The 22558-nt window shown below is 44.3% G+C and overlaps 1 protein-coding gene across 1 annotated transcript in view; it reads right to left on the bottom strand.

The window, feature by feature from the left end:
- The window catches only part of LOC115531025 (SH3 and cysteine-rich domain-containing protein 2), a 24129-nt gene extending 7079 nt beyond the window's left edge, over positions 1-17050 (bottom strand). The window contains exons 1-3 of the mRNA XM_030340016.1: positions 16446-17050; positions 2406-2787; positions 1784-1878 (exon numbers count right to left, since the gene is read on the bottom strand). Of these exons, the coding sequence (XP_030195876.1) occupies positions 1784-1878; positions 2406-2787; positions 16446-16676 (708 nt within the window). The 5' untranslated portion in view covers positions 16677-17050. The remainder of the gene's footprint in view (positions 1-1783; positions 1879-2405; positions 2788-16445) is intronic.
- Between the last annotated feature and the right edge of the window lie 5508 nt (positions 17051-22558).

The following is a 22558-nucleotide window of genomic DNA, read 5'->3' on the forward strand; positions in this document are numbered from 1 at the left end:
CTGAAAAGGGCAGAAAGATAGGGGGAGGGTGAGGACGGGCAGAGGAAAGTAAAAATGAAATAATAGAGGCAAGCAAATAAGAAGATGAGAGAGCGCGAGTGAGAGAGCGAGTGAATAAGAGAGAGAGACAGAGTGAGAGAGAGAGAGAGAGAGAGAGCTATAAAAACGAACTACGAACCAATTTTAGGACTTGTCCTGGAATCCATGATCAGTCACTGTCCCTAGGTCTGAGTCTCTCTGTTCCTATCAGAGCGCGTCTCCAAGCCTGCCGTTAATCAAACCACTGCTAGCGTTCCTCCTCTCTCCCTCTCTCTCTCCTGGTTGTACAGAGAGTGTTCATAGGCCCAGCATAGCCACCATCTCCTCCTCGTTATCCTCCCCAACACTGTCACACCAGGCCTAGTCTTCTGACACACACGACAAAGGCTTTGAGCTTCTGCATTTCACGCTGCCATCCACAAGATTCTCTCTATCCTAAGCCTATTCTCCCTGCATTCAGACTGGCCTACACATCCATCATATACAACACCTCACACAACACCACACATCTAAGGTTAAATAATGAAATGCTTGAGTCTGGCTTTTTGTTTGTTATAAAGATGACCTATATCATTGTTAATAGCTACAGTACAGACCATCATCATCATAACATTATTGGGGCATAAGTTCAGGACTAATCATTGTTACTAACCAGTTAGACCAGCCGTTACCATTACAATGAAGACCAGCAGCTAGTGTCAATAGTTAGGGCTATTATCTGTATTATCTGTCATATATATATATATGTGTATGTGTATATATAAATCTATATATATATATATATATATATACTTGATCACTGGGCACTTCTGTTTGTTTTTTACATTGCACGCAGGCTTTAATATACTGTGAAGTACTGGCACTGGGCCACTTTATAATTTATACTGTTTATACAGTTTGTCCTGTTTGCCCCGTTTGTTCTGTTTGGCCTTACTTAGCATTTACTTTTGCATCTATTTTTGTTTTCCTAAGCACTACTTTGTGTTTGATTGTTATGTATTATATCCTGTGCCTTCCACTGCTGCCGTGCTGTAACAGAGGGAACTCCCCTCCGGGGGATTAATAAAGTTCTATCCATCCATCATTCAGACGCAAGTAGCCTTTGAGGCTAGCATCTAGCCACAGTTCAGGGCAGCAGCTTGTCTTACATCAGACTAGTAGCTAGCGCAATCTGTAGCACAAACAGCCTGTTTGTGAAGGCCATGTGGAAGCTAATGTGTCATTTATCTAACGGCCTGTAGATTGTTGGTTTGATTCTAAAAGAGAATTGTAATATAATTCTTATTTATATTACTAATTCCTAATTCTCTTAATGCTTGTATATTTTTTTCTTCATTTGATTTGAATCTCAGTGGCTAGTTCAACTCCATATCATTCAGTATGAGAGGTCCCTTCGGATCGTTTTATTAAATTTACAGGAATTTATATGAATGAGTTTTGGACAGACTAATGCGGCGGGCCTCCAACTTCCACCCTCAAAGTGCCAAATATCGATCGTTTTAGCTGCTGGCTGCAAAAAATCCCAAGCAATGGCGGCCCTCATATCCTGAAATCGGAGGCTTTATAACCGCTGTCTTATCTAATGGGTGATTTTATGGACATCATATTTATTTTTCAGTCTATGAGATTGCATACGCAGACATCAGACATTTAATCAAGCATACGCTCAGACCTTGAGCTAGCCTTTGAGCACGCTATAAGCTAGGCTAAGTCGAGTTGTCAGCAATGGGCCTAGTGTTCTTACCTTGCCATTGCAGGGTTGCGTGGAGAGTTCAGAAGAGCACCACAGATGTGCCCCCAGTTTACAGGTTTTACAGCGAATACCCTGCTTGGAGTTCCCTGCACAAAAACAGAATGTCAGGTAAATACTCGCCAATACTCACAACCTTGTATGCACAAATGTGGACATATAGTGATGTTGTGGAAAGCTAAAGGCCAATCAAATCACATCATGGTACTTTGTGACGGTGTTTGCATCAAAGGTTCTCTTTGTGAATTTGAGCATAGACAGAAAAAGATCAGTCAATTCAGTGATAGCTGATATCTAGTGATCTTTATAATGTGAAGATGACAAATAATATGCAAAAATCCTCAACTAGTGCTCCATACATGATCCGTAAAACGCAGTAGGAAAGAAAAAGTGAGCCGTCTGTTGTCTTGACAGCGGTGACAGCAGTGTACCAATGGCGGCTCTTCCACACAGTTTGCTCGGACGTTGTTGTGTGCCACAGGCATCGATAATGACCCTTTTTGTTTGTGTCTGACGACAGCATAACTGTTAAACCTGATAATATGGGTTCAGGGTTTCAGACCAGTTCACATCAACTCCAGGGCAGATCAGTCCAGGTCCTGACCGGGTCACCTACCTTGGATCATCTGCTTGCATCTCTCGCAGCAGGTGGGCTTGCGGAAGACGTGGTCCTGGAAGCAGTGCGTCTTGACGGGCCGCAGCAGGACCTGGGCGGGGCCCGGCGCGGGGGCGAGGGTCGCCGACGGGCTGGTGTTGGGGGAGCAGGACGACAGCGAGGGGTCGGGGCTGGCCGAGGAGGAGAGCGACGGCGACCTCTCGTAGGCCAGCGGGCTCTCCGGGAACGGCGGCGGCGGCGGCGAGGACAACGGGGGCGGCGGATTGGCCGCGATGACGGGCGGGAGTCTGAGGTTGTTGTTGTTGCCTCGCTGGAAGAAGTTGTCCACGCTCTTGCTGCGCATCACGGATTTGAAGGACAGGGATCGCTTCAGGCGCTGCAGCTGGAGGACATGGAGATACGGGGGGGCTTTTATAATCCTCATTCACCGCTCACTCGACTCTTTGGTAGCCGTGCAAACGCAACCGAAATGCATTCCGAATGCTACCTGGATTGGGGAAATGGAATTCATATTCAGATATTACTCATTGAGTTTTCATGGTCTTCATAGATTCTAGAAAGCTTTCCCTCCCAACCAACATGGCTACCAGGCGACAAGGTATACTTAACCTACAGGGACAAGCTAATCTTATAATAATGAGTGAAACTGGAGTTGAACCGGCAACACAGAACATCCTTAAATAGATTCCTGCTAAACAAGCATTATATTGAGAAGCACAGAAAAGAGCAGATAAGGAATACATGTCCAATGATGGTATGAGATAAGATTATTCCATGAAGATCAGAAGATGGATTCCAGCAACATCCCTTAACACGATCACAGCTCCCGATTCTTTTAGCAACATTTGGCAAAACAAAAGGCCAGAGTGGTGAGTGCAGCTTCTGAGACAGTGAACAGCGTTGCTCTGAAGGATCGAAGCACTCAAACGGGCGTGCGAAAGGTCAAACACTACACGATATGAAAGCTGAAGCGGCGCCATTTATAGCCTAACAAAAACAATGCGTAACAAGAAGTGGAAATCAATTCTAGAGGGCAACGTGGTGCTGCCGAGCAGGCTGACTGGGCAAAGAGGCCCCTGGACAACAAGGGGCCCCAGACCACCAAGGGCCCCAGACCAGGGGCCCCAGACCACCAAGGGCCCCAGACCACCAAGGGCCCCAGACCACCAAGAGGCCCCAGACCACCAAGAGGCCCCAGACCACCAATAGGCCCCAGACCAGGGGCCCCAGACCACCAAGGGCCCCAGACCACCAGGGGCCCCAGACCAGGGGCCCCAGACCACCAAGGGGCCCAAGACCACCAGGGGGCCCCAGATGGTGGTCTGGGGTCCCCTGGTGGTCTTGGGCCTCTTGGTGGTCTGGGGCCCCTTGTTGGTCTGGGGCCCCTGGTCTGGGGCCTCTTGGTGGTCTGGGGCCTCTTGGTGGTCTGGGGCCCCTTGGTGGTCTGGGGCCTCTTGGTGGTCTGGGGCACCTGCACCACCTGTCAAATGTCACCAATTGAACCCTTGTTGTATCCCTTCTTTTGTAGTCTGCCTTCTTGTACAACCACCGAGGTGTCTCTGGAGCTGGAGGCGTTGGGCACTCGTTGTGCTCTGCCAAAGCAAGAGTGCACCACTAGTGCCATGGCAGTGTGTGTCACTGTATACTCTTCTACAAAGGGATAGGCTGTAATTAAATGCATGGGATTGTTTGTAGCTGTCATCATGTATTACAGACATATATAGATCATTGTACATTATTCTTTTAAATTCATATATTAGTACATATGACACGTCAGGAACAAATATTATATTGAATGGCTGCCGAAACTCTATAGAATGTACATTGAGTTTTGGCAGCCATTCAATTCCCACCCTAAATGTGTCAAATATATGGATCACTTCAACACCTGGTTGCAAACACTTCAAGCGATTGCGGTGCCCATATTGTTCAAACCCAATGTCCTCAATCTACCTGTAGTCATCCTTGAACAAGATTCATTTAGGACTTCCATGAGTCCATGATCAGTCCCTGTCCCTAGGTCTGAGTCTCTCTGCTCCTATCAGAGCGCGTCTCCAAGCCTGCCGTGAATCAAACCACTGCAAGCGTTCCTCCTCTCTCCCTCTCTCTCTCCTGGTTGTACAGAGAGTGTTCATAGGCCCAGCATAGCCACCATCTCCTCCTCGTTATCCTCCCCAACACTGTCACACCAGGCCTAGTCTTCTGACACTTAGCTGCTCCTAAACAACGAGTTGGTAAAAGGTCCAGGAACAAGTTCTCCTCTCTCTGACCTCTGTCTGACCTTGCCCCCCTGTCACCACCTTTTTTTTTCTGTGTGATGGAACGAGAATTTTCCATCCCAAGCGAATTCTCATAAATCAATGGCCTTCCCAATTCCCATTTGATTTATTTTGATTGAGTGGACTGCACCTTCACATTTTACGCTGAGATGCACGACCCACAAGCTCTCATTCTATCTCCCATCCACAAAGAGAATCACTACGCTATGCCTGAATAAAATAAATCACACTCAAGACTCAACTGTACTTGTTTAAATAAACATTGGTGTAAATGATATCCAAACGAAAGTACTGCTATTATAATACATCTCAAATTCTATTGATTTCCCAGCACGATTCATTTGGGGTAATAATACCGTTAAGCCTTATCATTCATTCAGATTAGATCAATAATTGTGCATGTAAGGTGACACAAGAGCATCTGAACTTCCTCATCAGAGCATGAGCGTTGAAAGATGATGATGGACAACGGGAAATGACAGGACGGTCACTGAGGCTCTCCTAATGACACTTTACAGGAAGCGAGTCAGTCAATGAGCTCCGCTATATGGGGAAAATAATTGCTTGCCGTGCCCCCGTACGTCAATAGAACGACCTATGGAACAGGTTGTTTCCTCCTACATTCCTCGACCATCCTGTACAGCTAGGCCGACTTCAAGCTGTCAATGCCACTACCTGTGATAAACAGATCTGAGCAGCTAATCGTAGTATTGTGTAAGAGTAAAGGTTATTCCACCAAAATCACAACAACAAGCCATTAATGCTCACAAATTATTATTAATTAATTCATTAATTGAATATTATTATTAATTATTATTATTGCTATTATTATTATTATTATTATTATTATTATTATTATTATTATTATTATTATTATTATTATTATTATTATTGTTATTGCTATAGCAAGCAGAATCTCTGGAGAGGGCCAGAGTACCATCTGATACAAATACCATCAGTATGGTAGTCACTTATGGTATATGTCAATGTATAGGTCAATGTCATGGTATGTTATTGTTAAGTCCCAATTACCAAAATTGCTAGCATAACCTGCCATAATTTGAAGTCCAGTGTAAAGCAAGAAGACTCTGTGCAGTCATTTACTTTACTTTACCAATGCAAGACCTAGTATGAAGTATATTTTAAAATGCAACATCATTCTCTCAAGATGTTCATTTGAATAAATGTCTAGTATTGTTTTACAATTAAAATAAGAGCTTGTATTGCTGTATGAGGTAACACCATGGCTGTTGGAGCCTACGTCCTGCTGACGAAAGCCCTTGCCTTTGCAGTCTTATGAATGCTAGGAACTCTCCGTTGGGGGCAATTTTCCCGCCATGTTAACGGCACAGTTTTTGGCGGGTTTTCCATCACCCAGCAGTGGTTGTTCCGCCAGCAGCAGACTCTTCCGCCCACTCGTGTGTGTGGCGCCGTCCTGGTTCCTTTAAACCTCCCCCAGTTATTTTAAATACGTGGTGAAGACACAGTCGCAGGCAGGAAGAAAACGACAAGTTCAAATAGAGTTAAACTTTTTTTTTTTTTTAATAACATGAATTCTGATGGGGCCAAGTAGTCAAGCAGAAGAATACGAAGGAGAGCCATTAAAGCGACGGTCGACTCCTCTATCCCCCCAAGACAACCGTTGAGGAAGCTTCTCGCTAATGGGTCAACAGAGAGCGCTCTCTTCATCACTCACACTAATTGGCGATGGTGACTCTGTAGCTTAAGGGAGGACAAGGAAGAAAAAGAGGGACCTGTTCAACATTATTGATTAGGTTCTCAGCAGAACCAGGTCAGAATGGCTGCTCCAGGAATCCATCGGAAAAGAAGATATGGAGAGTAAAGAAGGGAGGCAACACAAAAGGATCCACTGTGCTGAAGTGTCGACGTTATTTAACCATTAACCAATACTGCTTGCATCTTTGGAGCTCTCTTTAAGATCAATGCAGAGTAACAGTTCCACATGTGCAATAAAAAGATTATATTTTTTCATAGAAGCTTTCATCTAAAACACAAAAAGTGATTTTCTAATTCATTCAGCAGGTAGGAGTTGCAATTATGTACGTGTAAGTATGTCTGCAGACGTTGGGGTTGAATGTTTACACATCCTTTCGTCTTATTGTAGATTATTGTGTATTACTGTAGAGTATCTTTTATTGTAGAGCATTGCGGCAAATGGAAGGAGAGCTAATGATCATTACTAACAGGTCGCGACACACAGACGTCCTTGCCTATTCTCTTTTCTATTCGCTTCTTGCCTCCGGGCCAGTCCCACCCTCTGTGGCCCACCGTACAGACCGATGACGGTCTATTCTTATGCAAACATTGACACTTATCACTAGCCATGCTTACCCAGGGGAACACTGCGGATAGCAAAGATGGACAACTTTCTTTATCAGATTTACACAATCACAGCCCAACCTTTACATTCAAAGTTCTGGGTTCAAGCCTCGATCCCCACAGTCTACCTGTTGGCATCCCAGAGCAAGATGTCCGACATTGATCTGAGAAGAATTCTCATGCATCCCTTCGGATAAAGCAAAATTAAATGCCATGCCTCTGTGTGTAGCGTCAAGCCTCGGCCATTGCAAAGAAAGATAAATAAATGCCGCCACCCATACCTGCTCCATAAGGAAATGAATCTCGTCATGCAAGATGATTTAAAGAAAAGATTGCAAAAACTTCTGAATCCATTTAAGAGTTTTGCAGCCTAAGGTGCATTCCATTATCATTACTGATCTATTGGACACTTGGGGTTTTGAACACATTACAGTGACCCTGTTGAAAAGAGCACTTCTTCGCCCGAAACGCACTCCAATCCTCTCCACATAAGCAGATTTGTCCCAGGTCCCTCTGGTCTGGATCCTAATGGACGCTGGCAGCGAGTGAGTGCCAGGAGGGCGTGGCCCAGCCCCTCCACCCTCGCTCTAAACACATTATCAGTGAGGTGGATATTACTCAGCACTTTTCTCACTGCATATCACAGTGCAGTTTGGGACTCAAACACATCCCAAAATATTTACTCAATATCTATATTTTTGTTATATTTATATATTTTTTATAGTTTACACCTCACAGCGCATGGTATGGGGGAATGTTGACTTGAGCAATAACGACGAGAGGATGCGATCGAACCCTGATGTAAGCACGATGGTTTCATCGCTATAATCTAATAAAGGCTGTTTGACACCCAGCCGAAAAGGTACTGAGTTTGATCCCCAAATGTCCGCCACATGTCTACCTGTTGGCCTCCCTGAGCTATTAGGTTAATTACCTTAATGAGCTCTCTCAAGTCATACTAAATATGCAAAATAACTAAATAGTGACGGTACTATTTGGTGAAGATTAGCAATGAGGTCATGCCCTCAACCATCGGTGCGCCGAATTCAATAAAACTGTAAGCGATGACTTTGTCTTGTTTCCTCCGCTAAGCACATTACAAATATATTACAGGAGCAATCAGTGGATGCAATCAGCACTAATTGATTGCGCATCAATAGCTTCTGAGACGATAATACTGTGTCACTCGGCGATAGCCGTCTATCCCGTACGTACACACAACGTTACTTCTGCAGTAAAAGACATTCGGTTGATGAAAATGCTTTAAAGGGGTGTAGTTAAGTCTGGCAGAGCTCTTCCGTCGGTGAACACAGAGAGCAGATAGACTCTAAAGGGAGTTATAGGGGGAACTGATACACTGTATTTAATAACATGAGAGAGTGCAAATATATTTGCGTGTGGGGAGAAAATGATGGACTACAACGTGGACCAATTTCCTCCGAAATAAATCGGGGAAGTTGAGCACAAATGTCATTAGTCACGGGATTCAGAAGAACGCAGTCAAAGCTGCAAGGTCTCCACGAATTCATCACAGAAACTGAGTTGATGTTGATAATGCATGACGTGCACATGAAGCTGTTCTCTGATGTTGGAGACAGGCAGACCGCGACGGTGGCCCTTTAAGGTACAGTACGGTAGCATCTAGCAGCTCCACGGCTGTGGAGCCCTTTGAGACTGTGATGTCTCTGCGGTGAAGGGGAAAACGAATAAAGTTGACATGATTTGATGCTACGTCAGAAAACTCAAGTCATCCTACAAAACATGTGTTGAAATAGACAGGCTCTGAAACAGCTAGAGATGCGTCATTTACTGCTACTGACATTGACAGAGAGACAGACAGATAGACCGAGAGTCAGAGAGTCAGACTGACAGACAGACTGATGGATAGACACACAGAAAAGGAGGTTGTGTTATCGGGTGCTACACAGACAGACAGACAGAGGAGGAGGTTGTGTTGGATGGGGTTTTTGAACACAGAGCTCCGAAGACGTTTTCTGGGAGGTTTCTAAAAATAGTCTGTTGTGAGGAACGCTTGGATAAATTAATGATTAAGGGTGTGTGTGTGTGTGTGTGTGTGTGTGTGTGTGTGTGTGTGTGTGTGTATGTGTGTGTGTGTGTGTGTGTGTGTGAAATGTGGTTGTGCGTATGTGAGAGGGGGTTTGTTTGTGGGAATACACATGTGTGTGTGTATGTGTGCGTGTACGTGTGTGTGTGGTGTGTGTTTGTGTGTGTGCGTGTGTGTGTGTGTGTGTGTGTGTGTGTGTGTGTGTGTGTATGTGTGTGTGTATGTGTGTGTGTGTTTGTGTGTGTGCGTGTGTGTGTGTGTGTGTGTGTGCGTGTGTGTGTGTGTATATGTGTGTGTGTGTGTGTGTGTGTGTGTGTGAAAGGAGGGTTATGTGTGTGTACAAGGTGTGTTGGTGTGTTAGCCTGTGAATTTAGTGTGACAGTGTGTGTTTGTGTGTTTGTGCGTGTGTGTGTGTGTGTGTGTGCGTGTGTGTGTGTGTGTGTGTGCATGCTTGTGATGGGGGTTGTGCTCAGCAGCAGCATGTGAACAGCTAGAGTCAGCCTGTTTTCTCTGCTGGCAGCTTCACACCCACATTGTTCTCAGACACACACTTTATATACAAGCTCCGACACACACTTTATATACAAGCTCCGACACACACTTTATATACACTATTATGAGCAAACCTATATGCAAGATTATACAAACACTTAATATACAAGCTCATACGCACACTCTATATACAAGCTCATACACACTCTATCTACAAGCTTAAACGCATACTTTATAAACAAGTACAGACAAACACTATAGATACACACTCTCAGACATACACTATACACAAGCTCAGACACACACATTATATACAAGCTCATACTCTATATACAAGCTCACACGCACAATTTATAAACAAGCTCAGATACACAATTAACATGCAAACTCGGAAGCACACTTTACATATGCACTCCCAGACACACACTTTATATACAAGCTCAAACACACACTTTATATACAAGCTCACACACACTTTATATACAAGCTCAAACACACACTTTATATACCAGCCGGTAGGGAGCAGGGTAGATTGATAGATACAGCCGCGATAAGGCACAGCCTCATTGTCTGTCTGAGGGCCAGGCTATAGGGGAGGTTGTTGTCTAATGTGTGTCTTTGATGCCCTTTAAGGCCCAATCCCATTTCTACCCCCTCCCCCTTGTTTTGAAGGGGGAAGGGGAAGGGGAAGGGGTAAGGGGTAGAAATGGGATTGGGCCTTAGACTGTAACTGTGATAGGGCTGAAACAAACGCATCTTTACATAGTCTTAGTCATGTCATAAATTATTATTTTCTGCTGATTGATCATTGGATATTTCCTCTCAGAAATTACAGCAATGTCCCACCACAAGTAACCAGAGGGCCTTGTGTTGAAATATTTTGCTCTACCTAACAAGCAACCAAGGAAAATGGAAGTATTATTGTATAATGATTCATGAATCAAATTATAATATGAAGATGAATTTATGAAAGCAGCAAATGTTTGGCATTTGTACTTGATAGATTTATTAAAATTAATACATTTGCAGTATTAGAATTGAATGATTTAATGAGGATCAACAAATCGTTTATTCAAAGTGTTCGCAGCCTGAACTGTGATGAAGGGTAAACCTGGAGATAAAAAGAGACGCTCAGAAACAGTTAGACCAGGCGCCTCTACTGATATCTTCATTTAGATATATAATACCCTGATTGGTCCCAGAACGTAACTGATTGAAATTCATTCTCGCTTGCACATACCTCAGAGTTCAAACACACCGTTTTCAGATTGATTTTGGTGTTACTACCGGGTAATCATGTTCAAAGTGGAACGCCTACATCCAGCCCTCCTTGGGTACCTTGGTAACCAAATGAAAACACTCTAGTGGTTAATCAGAAAGAAAGTGTCTGTCCTGCGTTCACCGGGAGCACATCCTTCAACTGGAACTATGACGACCAGCTCTCTCTCTACGCTGTTCACCAACATGTGTTATAATGGGCCAGGGCCATTTGGAAGAGGTACGGCCTGTTAAACTTGGCCCAAAAGATAAATATTTTACCACTATAAAAGGAAAGAAGCGATATGAAAGATGTGAGATTGGCGAGAGGATGGAAACTGTCCAATGAAGACTTAACTAGCTGGAGTGACGCTGATGGGTCATTATGGGAGTTGGGGGTAGGCTATATTTACTGCTGAGACAAACAGCCTCCTCAAGAAGAAACCGGGTGGATATTCTACTGGCGCAGGTCACAGATGCTGCTGACGCAGGTTAACATGGTACCTGGCAAAACAATGACTAGCAAGCTGTGTTCAACCGGTTAGCATTCTATCAGCAGAGCTTATTGAAGAGAGCGAGCTTGTTCAATAGCAACCGGAGAGAGGCTAAGCAATGTAGAATGTATTAGGATGGCCTGCTGAGACTACCCTGATGTTTGCGTTTCGCAATGTATATCAGTCTGGCCTAAGCTGGCCAGCCATTGATTTCCAATCATGGCCGCTGCCATACGTTGTTCAAAAAACTCCTTCCAAACCATAGTGAAACTCGTGCTCTCTTTGTTCTTGTTCTAGTCCAGCTGTAAGTAAGTCAAATACATATTTTTCTCTGAGAAAATACTTTTTCATGCAGATTTATTTCAATATTTGATCATGTTATTCATTAATTTGTTGTTTATTTACATTGCGGATAAAACCAGTTTTGATTGCTACACTTTCCTTGGGCACTACCCTTATGTTTTTGTAAATTTGTCAGCCTGCGACGCTGTTCTTTATGAACTGTTCTCCTTCCCCCCGAGAACTGATTGGTCAGGGCATATTTTCATCTTTGGAAAAAGGCTTTAACAGGCCCAAGGCCAGACCTCAGTAAAATGTGAACTACTGAGATTGGGATGGTCTCCCAAGGCCAGGTTAATTGAGCTAAATGCTTTAAATAGAGAATCTCTGTCTAGTTCAGATTTGTTAGCATTATTACCGGCTACAGTGCAATAATAACCCAACCGAACTGTTCCTGTAAATACCCAATCGTTTTCCAATAGACAATTGACAATTCTTTAGAGTGTGTTTGTTTATAAAAGTTATAATTACACTGAGGCTACACAATGTCTATTGGTTGACTCATGAATATATATGATTCCATTGCCCCTGATGGCGTTTGACACAGTCAACATAGCCATGCTAGCATTGTAGTACAAAACGACCCATAGTGTGACAACGCTGAATGTACCATAATAAATGTAAACTGTGGAGTGACTGGCTGTCTCGCTTGGCATGACGAGCAGCTACTGGGCAGCGGGGTCGGCTAACGTCTTGCTGAGGAAATGTGTAATGAATATTCATAGATAATTATCATATTAAATATTTTTGATGCATTTATACCTAATCGGTTCATGATTGTGTGAATAAAAGGGCATTAGAAGGCGTGTCTTTTAACCTGCATCAGCAAAATACAACATCACACAATACAAAAATAAGTTTTATAGAGCTGGTTTTCCGTAAAAAACCCTGGTGTTGCTTCATATATTCAGCGCTTAAAATCTTAGTACTAGCAAATCTCTGCTACTAGCAAAATAAATCTGTTAGCATGCTGCTAGCACAAGATCAACCTGCTAGCATGCTGCTAGAGTAAGCTAAATATGATAGCATGCAGCTCTGTATTGTTGGATGGTTTGGCAATCATTGTAATCTCCAAAGCCGTCCCTTAAAGGCTTATTTGCACAAGGAGCTTTAGCAGTGAAGGTGACTTTTGTCCCTGGGTGACTTTAGTAATATTAGGAGGTTATTCTCATTCTTGTTTGAATTGTTTCAGTCTCTTCTCATCCTCTCTCTCTCTTTCTTAAGTATATCTTTGATATTGTCATTTTAAATGTCATATCTCTCTCCCTCTCCCCCTCCCTCCCTCCCTCCCTCCCTCCCTCCCTCCCTCCCTCCCTCCCTCCCTCCCTCCCTCCCTCTCTCTCTCTTTCTCCCCTTTCCCATGTCTCTCTCTCTCCCTACCACACTAATAAGTGTCATAGAAAATGTGGTTGTGATTGATCAGCTAGTCTGATGCCATAAATACTTTGCTGTCAGAAGTGTATTGGAAGTTGTAATGTAGTATGTATTTATTTGGAGGCTAAGCTTGATTGGAGCATACAGCCATCAGTAGCAGTTCTCTGTACAGCATAACCAAATGCAATTCAGACAGCCAGTCAGGCAGTCAGTCAGTCAGTCAGTGAGACAACAAGAAGTCAGCCAATCAGGCAGTCACTCAGTCAGTCCGCTGTCCACCAGTCAGTCAAGCAAACAGTCATCCAGTCAGTCACCCAACCAGTCAAGCAACCAGCCAGCAAGCCAGCCTGCCAGCAAGCCTGTTTGGATGGGTTGTTTACTGCCGCACTTGCGCCCATTTCCCTGGCACTAAACCCCCCCAACCCGGCCAACAGGGGGGGGGGGGGAAGACAGAAGGTGAAATTATGACTTCAGGGATTTTTCTACGGCCGGCAACCATTCCCTCGCATCGTGGATCAATATTTCAACATTAATAGATTTTAGAAATGGATGCTCAAGAAAAATGTGGATCCAGTTCAAATTAAAGGGACAGTGGCCCTTATTTCCTTGTTTCATAGTGTACAGTACTGCTGGTAATTCACTGAAGGACCAGGTAGGGGTTAGGCCAACCCAGGCGTCCTGCTAAAAGATGACTCAGGTAGAGTGCAGATACCAGGGATCCATCCCAGCACCTCGTCAGTAGAGGAGGGTTGGGAGCCTAGAGGTAAGAGGACAATATGGGTAGTATGGTGAGGTCTCTGCAGTAGCACCACACTCAGTCAGCCGTTTATAATGGGCCAGTGCCATTTGGAAGAGGTACGGCAAGGGGTGAGGATCAGGAAAGCAACAGCAGTGATATTTTAAAGACACTCGAGTCATGTCCCTATGCTCTCTCTATTTTTTCTAACTCAAACTTTCCCTGTGTCTCTCTCTGCAACTTTCCCTGTTTCTCTCTCTCACCAATTCCCTCTCTCTCTCAACCATTTTTAACAATGCCTCCACAGAATGAATACTTGCGTGACCTTTTCATCGGCACCCCCAGGGAATGAAACAGGCAAACCCCAGCAGTTCAGATAAGAAGCCACACATGACCATGTGTTCAGGGTCGGGGTTAGCTCATTTTTCAGTCGCGCCCCAGCGGATAGATCCAGGTTCGATCCCTGCTGTTCTGAGCCTACCTGTAAGCATCTGTATGGAAGGTTCCTGTCCTCGATGTGCTCCTTAACCACCTGGTGGAACCACTTTCTACCATGAAGTAACCACCCGTAAGATCTGAAGAGAGCCAACGTGTAGAAGCTCGTGGTTCCACTGGCATTCGGTCACCAAGCCTCAGTTTGGATCTTTCTAAATGCTGGGAAGCCAGCTACTCTGTACATCATCACCCTATATACCCAAACATGGGTATATAGGGTGATGATATACAGAGTAGCCCAGTGTTATAAGGTGCGGTACATTGTGTAGTTTCCCCCCGCCATACACAGAGACCCCCAAAACAATATGGGGTCCACAGCCATGAAGGGAGATAAGTGGGCATCTCTCGAGGATCTCTGGATTGTTGCTGGTTCAGAACAACTCTTACTCTGCCCTCAGGCTCAATTACCACCCAGACCAACAGTAGACAGAGGGGGGACGGGAATTTTACGTGCTTTGGCAATGTAAAGTATCATTCTTCCCATGAAAATAAAGCCCTTTCAATTGAATTGACAAAAAAGGGAGGGAGCAGAGAGAGAAAGAGGGAGCGAGTATAGTAGAGTCATAGCAGAGTGGCAGAATAGAGTAGAGTAAAGTACAATAGAGAGGAGCAGAATATACTATAGAGTAGAAAAGGGTAAAGATGTTTAAAGTAGAGTAGAATTGAGCAGAGCAGAACAGAATAAAGAAAGGAAACTAGAGCAGAGAGTAGGGTGTGTAGAGTAGAGAGTGTAGAAGTGGAGTTTAGATCAGAGGGAGTAACTAGTGCATAGAGTAATGTAGAGTGGAATACAGGACAGAGTACAGTAGAGCTAGAGGTATCCGTAACCCCCCCCCCCCCCCCCCCCCCCCACACACACACCATTACTCTCCATCCCCTGCTGACGGGGGCATGTGTGTTTCCTCTCCTCCTCGCCTCGGTCTTTATGTCGCCATGAGTTATGACCACCGCCAGACCAAGCAAACTGCGAGCTGATTGGCTCGTAAATGAATATAACCCGGGTCCCGGTGTGCTGCCCGGCCGAGATAAAGACGACCACCTGTTACTTCACAATGGCCGCTGCTCACACATCCACCATCACATATACAACAGCAAATGCCCACACACACACACATACAAAAACACACACACTGACACACAAAGACACACACATTCATATACCAACACACACACAGCACCAAATATACATACACAAAAGGCACGCAGACAATATACAAGCGCGCACACACACACACACACACACACACGCACGCACACAAGCAAATACAAACAGATACAAACTTTCATATAGCAACAGCTGCAACACACAGCAAACACACACTATCACATACACACACACAAACACACACACACGAATACACAAGCTCAAAACAAACACATTAAACACTGGAGATTGCTGTGTTGCAGTTTGAAACGATGCATTTGGGTATTTTGATTTGTTAAAGTTGAAAATCTTGATTTCATGGCTATTTCAGGTCAAAAGCAGCATTCAAATACCGTTCAAATATCGAAAAATCACAGAAACATTACAATAATTTTCATGGTTTACAGACAAATTAAGTGTGTCCTTTAAATGGAAAAGTTCCGTAATGAAATACCTTCCTTTAATGGGAATTTTAAGCGGTGAGAGAAGGACTCAGATGAGGATGAATGTGACAGTAAACCCAACGGTTGATTTGCTGCGCAGGATGACAGCAGATCAACCAAGAAATGCAACTTTGTGTTTTATTCTCATGACATTATTCCCCAGTCCGAACTCCGTTGAATGCTCACCCCTCCTCTATAGAACTGGCACATATTCAACACATCAAACGTGGATGTGTCTTTTCACGCTCCCGTCAGTAATCTATGATTTCTTAATCCAATAGTTACACGCGGTGTAATCGGATTTGAGTTCAAAGTGTGACGCAAGATTTCTCTACCTGAGAGATCACCCCAGAAACAGAGGGACCTGAACGTAAACCGGAATTCACAAGAATACACTCCAAGATGATCAAATAAATCCTCGTGTGTTTTGGAAAATTAAAAGTGACACAAGAAAAAACCCAGGGCCAATTAGACTGATTGACGGTCTATCAAAGTAGATCCATGTGCTTTTGGCTTCGTTACAGCCGGTTCAATCACAATGCAATGTTTCACATTTTTACAGTTGCTATAGTTGCATCTTACCTTGGATTCGGTTTGAGTCGGTGTGCTAACGTGGCCCCGGTAAGTGTCCCGGTTTTCCGAGTCGTTCTCCTTCTCGCTGATTTCGGTCATCGTGGGGTCAGGCTCCTTCTTTTGCCGAATGATAACCGCGGATCGGAGACGGAGAGAGTCCAATGTTGTCCTGATGCTTGCCTTAAGTGTTGTTGTTTTTCTGTGTAGTCCTACAACGTGACATCGGAAGAGGTGCACCATGCACGGACTGACACGGTGCAGCCCTGAGCGCTGGCTCCGCTTCTACCGACGCCGCTCCGTGGCGGTGCCTCTCTGACGCGCTTTAGTGTGAGCAGGTCTGAGCTTGCATATGTGCTGCTCTGCTGTCATCCGTCATTGTCATATGTCCACGGAGAAAATGATGATCCAGTAAACCAATCGAATTAAACAATGGGAATGCAGCCGGGGGGAGGGGGTCGGGGGCCAGCGTGCGTCGACCGCAACTTCGCTCTTTACGACCCCCTAATAAATTCCTCTTCTTCCATCTGCCCCACGAGCGCGCGCTCTACCGAAACTTTGATGTCGAGCGGTGGGTCGACATGGGATGCGCGTGAAGGGGTGATGGTGTCTCAGAAGGAGTAAAGGCGGGGCTCTTTGCACAGGTGGAAATAGAACAAAGGGTGTGTGTGTGTGTGTGTGTGTGCGTGCGGTTGTGCATATAGGTGTGCGTGCTTGCGTCTGTATGAGTGTGTGTGTGTGTGTGTGTGTGTGTGTGTGTGTGTGTGCGTGTGTGTGTGTGTGTGTGTGTGTGTGTGTGTGTGTGTGTGTGTGAGAGTGCATGTGTGTGTGCGAGTGTGTGTGCCTGTGTGTCTGCGTGCATGCATGCGTGAGTGCATGTGCGTACGTGTGTGTCATGTGTGTGCATGTGTTTGTGTGGGTGTGTGTGCGCGCGCGTGTGTGTGTTTGCGTGTGTGTATTCGTGTGTGTGTTCGTGTGTATGTGTGTGTGTGTGTGTGTGTGTGCGTGTGTGTGTGTGTGTGTGTGTGTGTGTGTGTGTGTGTGTGTGTGTGTGTGTGTGTGTGTGTGTGTGTGTGTGTGTGTGTGTGTGTGTGTGTGTGTGTGTGTGTGTTACAAGCGGGCAGGTGCTATTTCAGCACCACGCGCATGTGAACAGCGCCGGACGGCGCGTCACCTCTCGTTCACCTCTCCTCGTCTCTCTCGCGACTCTTCCTATTTCCCCTCGAAAGGAACTTTTTTCGATATTTATTCCTGAAACATGATGACACTAATGGCACAGCACAGCCACACTTCTTAAACAGACATTTGAACTGTGATAGAATACAATGAATACAATTTATAAATTAAAAATATTTATTTACTTATTTCATAAAATATTACCAAAGATAGACTATTTGAAAGTATCAATACGTTATATTTACACTAAGTTTTATTCCTTTACTGCTTACAGAGGAATAAATGTGGTCTTGGCATTTCGCTTGATTTCCCTTTCCTTAGACGTGTCCCTGATTAAACTGCTCCTGAAACGCCCCACGTCGTGCCTTAAGGGAGTTTGTGTTTACGTAAAGGGGTATAAAGTATTCAGTATCCATCCTATTTGTCCAGAACACGCTAGCCCGTAGCGTAGCGGCCCTGATGGACTGTGTGTTACGGGCGGCGCTTTAGCGAGTCCCTAATGGGGGAGGGAATAAAACTAGCGTCTTTTATTACCTGCTGGTCTAAGCGCTTTTCTGCTCAACCCCGCATACGCGCTGACACAGCCCCCCAAACGCAGACACGCACACACACACGCACACGCACACACGCACACACACACACACACACACACACACACACACACACACACACACACACACACACACACACACACACAGACACACATACAAACACACACACACACACACACACACACACACACACACACACACACACACACACACATTGAGGCAGATACACACGCACATTGAGGCAGCACACATATACATACACTGAGGCAGTCAGACACACCCCCTCTCTCTCTCTCTCTCTCTCTCTCTCTCTCTCTCTCTCTCTCTCTCTCTCTCTCTCTCTCTCTCTCTCTCTCTCTCTCTCTCTCTCTCTCTCTCTCTCTCTCTCTCTATCTCTCTCTCTCTCTCTCTCTATCTCTCTCTCTCTCCATCTCTGGTCTCCTCTCTTAACCTCCCGTGTGGTGTTCGTCTCCATCACTAATGAAACTCTCCCACCTGCTTCTCAAATAGCTCCCCGTTCAAAAGACAAACCTAATTTAACCGGAGGCGTTGCACTCATAGTACACAGAAGACGACAATCAATACCCATATGAGTACAGCGTGTACTGCAGGAAGTACGACAGTGAATACTGCATTAGTACAGTGCCTGTTACAGTTTCTGCTGCAGTTATTGCTACATTACTACAGTAAATACTACAATAGTACTACAGTGAATACTACAGTGTCTACTACAGCAGCCCTACATTAGTGAATATTACTGTACAGTAGATATACCATCTATACAGTTAATGCCAAAGTGAATACTACAGTAGTAGTGTGTAACAGTGAGTACTTCATTAGCTCTACAGTGAGTAGGCCAGTGTAGTGAGTCAGGTCGGTCTCTGCCAAGCCTCCCTCATCGACAGGCCATGACTTATGGCATGGCTCGAAAAAGTGGCACTAATGTCGTCGGAAATATGTCTCCTAGCCCTCCTCTCTCGCTGTCTCTGTCTCTCTCTCTGTCTCAGAGGTAAGATTACCTGACGTCTATCTGCAGTGCTAAGGCTCACACTGATTGGTGTTAAATTACTGTTTGAGTTGTTCCATGTGTGTGTATCCATGCTGCCATAGAATAGAAGCGTTTTCCCATTCATTTCAAGATATTTTATTTTATTGCTCAACATTGACAAAGAACCAGTGTGTAATGATTTGTAACACACACACACACACACACACACACACACACACACACACACACACACACACACACACACACACACACACACACACACACACACACACACACACACACACACACACACACACAAACAAACTACTAATAAACACGCACAGATGCATGCACACACACACACACACACACACACACACACACACACACACAAACACACACACTATATATGTACAGTAAAGATCTTGTTCCTGCCCCCTGGGTCTCAGTGGGTGCTCAGAGTGTCGTATCTGGTTCAAACTTTCAGCAAGCATTCTCCTTCATGATGTCATATTCAGACAGAGCTAGCGTGTAAAGAAACGCGCTGTTTCTTCACTCAGCACTTGAAGTGTCTCACTGCGAGCATGTTCCGTTAGGAATACATGCCCTACTTCCTGCTTGTGTGGTTTAGCATCAACAGCAGTGTGTCTCTGCGTGTGTGTGTCTGCCTCAGTGTGTTTGTGTGTGTGTGTGTGTGTGTGTGTGTGTGTGTGTGTGTGTGTGTGTGTGTATTATGCAATATCCATGTCTGACACAAAGTTCAAACTCTTCTTACAGCACATTTTTAATTTCCTGAAAAGCTGTTTCAATGAGAAGATGGCCTACTATAATGGATTATATCACATCAAGAAAAAGTGCATTCAGAGTGCATAGAGAAACATAAATATTTAGAACAAAGCGCCCCATCATAGCAGAGATTCCACATGTTCAACCAACATAAATATAGGCCTGCTGAACTGTGATATGCCTTTGGGGGAAAACGTCACAATTCTTCATCCCCTAGGGCTTTTATTTACAAAAAACAATATACCAATTGAAGCTCAAACGTTTGTTCCTCTCCTGTTATTCAAGAAGCATCAACATGAATCCATAGACATTTACTCACAGGAAAGTGAGAATCAGGAAACAGTTGACGTTTATCCTTATTCGTCAATCAAACTCAAGAGAACATTCAAGGAATTATCCATAACCTATAAGGCCATGTGCAGAAAAAATGGCGATTTATTAGCTAATAAAGTATTTCAAACAATTATTAAGCTGCCAATCGACCATGTCTGCGGCAATCATCTCCTTTCGCTTTATTTGCCCAAACTAGCACGGGGTGATGGCATTGAACACACGTCCATGGCATAGCATCGTTCTGCCATGGCATGGAGTATAAACAGCTCCGGAACAGGTTGTGTGCCATCACTCCATGGTACCCAGCAAACAGTGGGGCCACGGCAGGGCCGCCAGAACGGGCTCCCACGCCACATGTAGCGAGGACGCAGAACACTTTGAATCTATAATACAACAGCACGTTGAATCTAAATGCCACGAAACAATGCCAAAGCATGGTTTAAAAACGTATTTATATTTGTGTATATAACAATTCATCCCTTCAACGATCGATTTCAAATATTTTCATGGTAAAATGTCGTTGATTACATTAAGTGGTAATTTTCTTTTTGCTTAAAATGTTAAATATTTCTAACAACCTCAACAAACACATGTACAGGAGAGAATAGCGTTTAAGCTTGCTAATGCAAAATTCATTTGACCTCTTGTCACCGAATGGCGCAGACTATAATAAATACATCTTAACATGATTAATTTAATAACATAAGCACGAATCTAAGTGAGAATATACAATGAGGATGTGTGTAAGTGCTAAGTCAGTAGCGTGTGTTGCCCGGGTGAGGGTTGGTGTGCAGCGGGGATGTTGTAAATTGCGTGCCACCGGATGCATGTGATGCTTTCTCTTCTGATGTGAACCTCCATCGCTGTGATGATCCTTTCTGATATTGGCTCCTATCCACTGAGGCTTTTGGCTGCAGATTGTGACAGGAGATGTCCTGCTCCAGGCCGGTGGGGGATTTCTTTCTTTGGCTTGCTGAGGAGGGGAAGGTCTCTCCAATTGCATTTGAAGCAAAGTTCATAGATAAGGGATTCCAAAGGATTCAGATTCAATAAGCGGATTTGGCTATGGATTCAGTTGAATCCTTTCAAACACTGACCCTATACCACACACACACACACACAGACAGACAGACAGACAGACAGACAGACAGACAGACAGACAGACAGACAGACAGACAGACAGACAGACAGACAGACAGACACAGACACAGACACACACACACACACACACAGACAGACAGACAGACAGACAGACAGACACAGACACAGACACACACACACACACACACACACACACACACACACACACACACACACACACACACACACACACACACACACACACAGTACTCGGATGGTTCACACAGTCCATCAGTTGGCAGACCGGGTGGGGTCCCCTTGGGGTGGCTAGGCTCTCAGTACCATGTCTCCAAATGTCGGTCACCTTTATTTCCATCAGCGGAGGAGGCAACCACCACCATTAAGGGCTGATAACATTCAGGCGGAATTTTGAATACACTTACAAATTTAAAAAGCAACACAACATAGAGAATGATGTTGAAACAGCAAACCCAATTCAAACTTAAAGACATTCATGGCTTATTATAATAAATATATATTTATATTTGTAGTGCAACCCAAAAAATGAATATAATTGTATTGTTTTAATTAGGCATGAATGTGGCAGAGCAATCCCTTTTTTGCTTGCTTCATAAAGAAGTCAAGTCCATTTTGCAGGTTAAGCCAGCAGCCGTGTTGTCCCTCCCAACACGGCTGCTGGCTTTTTGGGCTTTAAGAACATTTTATTTTAATCAAGCTCTTTAAATATTTATTAGTGTAATCATTGCATTAAACTCTTGAAAATGCTGCTTTCATTCTGTCTGTCAAAGTCATTATGTTATAAAAGAGGTCTCGCATATTAATAAAAAAAAAAAATATTATGATTATTATGATTTATAATGGGGAACCCTGGGGAACACCTGCACCGTTTTGAGACGGTCAGCAGTTTGTGTATTTTGAATTAGTGAAATGAAGACCATATAATAATAAACAGAAAATTTGGGAGACAGGGGTTTGTGTGTGTGTGTGTGTGTGTGTGTGTGTGTGTGTGTGTGTGTGTGTATGTGTGTGTGTGCGTTGCATGCACTTGGACATGCTGTAATTATTAATTATCACGTTGTGAGATTTGTATCCTGACCTCAAATCTAACCTCATTATACATGCCCACACCTCCTCCAACAACAGTTAGATAGATGTCTAGCTATATAATGTGTGTGTGTTTGTTTGCGTGT

Source organism: Gadus morhua, chromosome 18 (genome assembly GCF_902167405.1).
Source record: "Gadus morhua chromosome 18, gadMor3.0, whole genome shotgun sequence".
NCBI lineage: Eukaryota > Metazoa > Chordata > Actinopteri > Gadiformes > Gadidae > Gadus > Gadus morhua.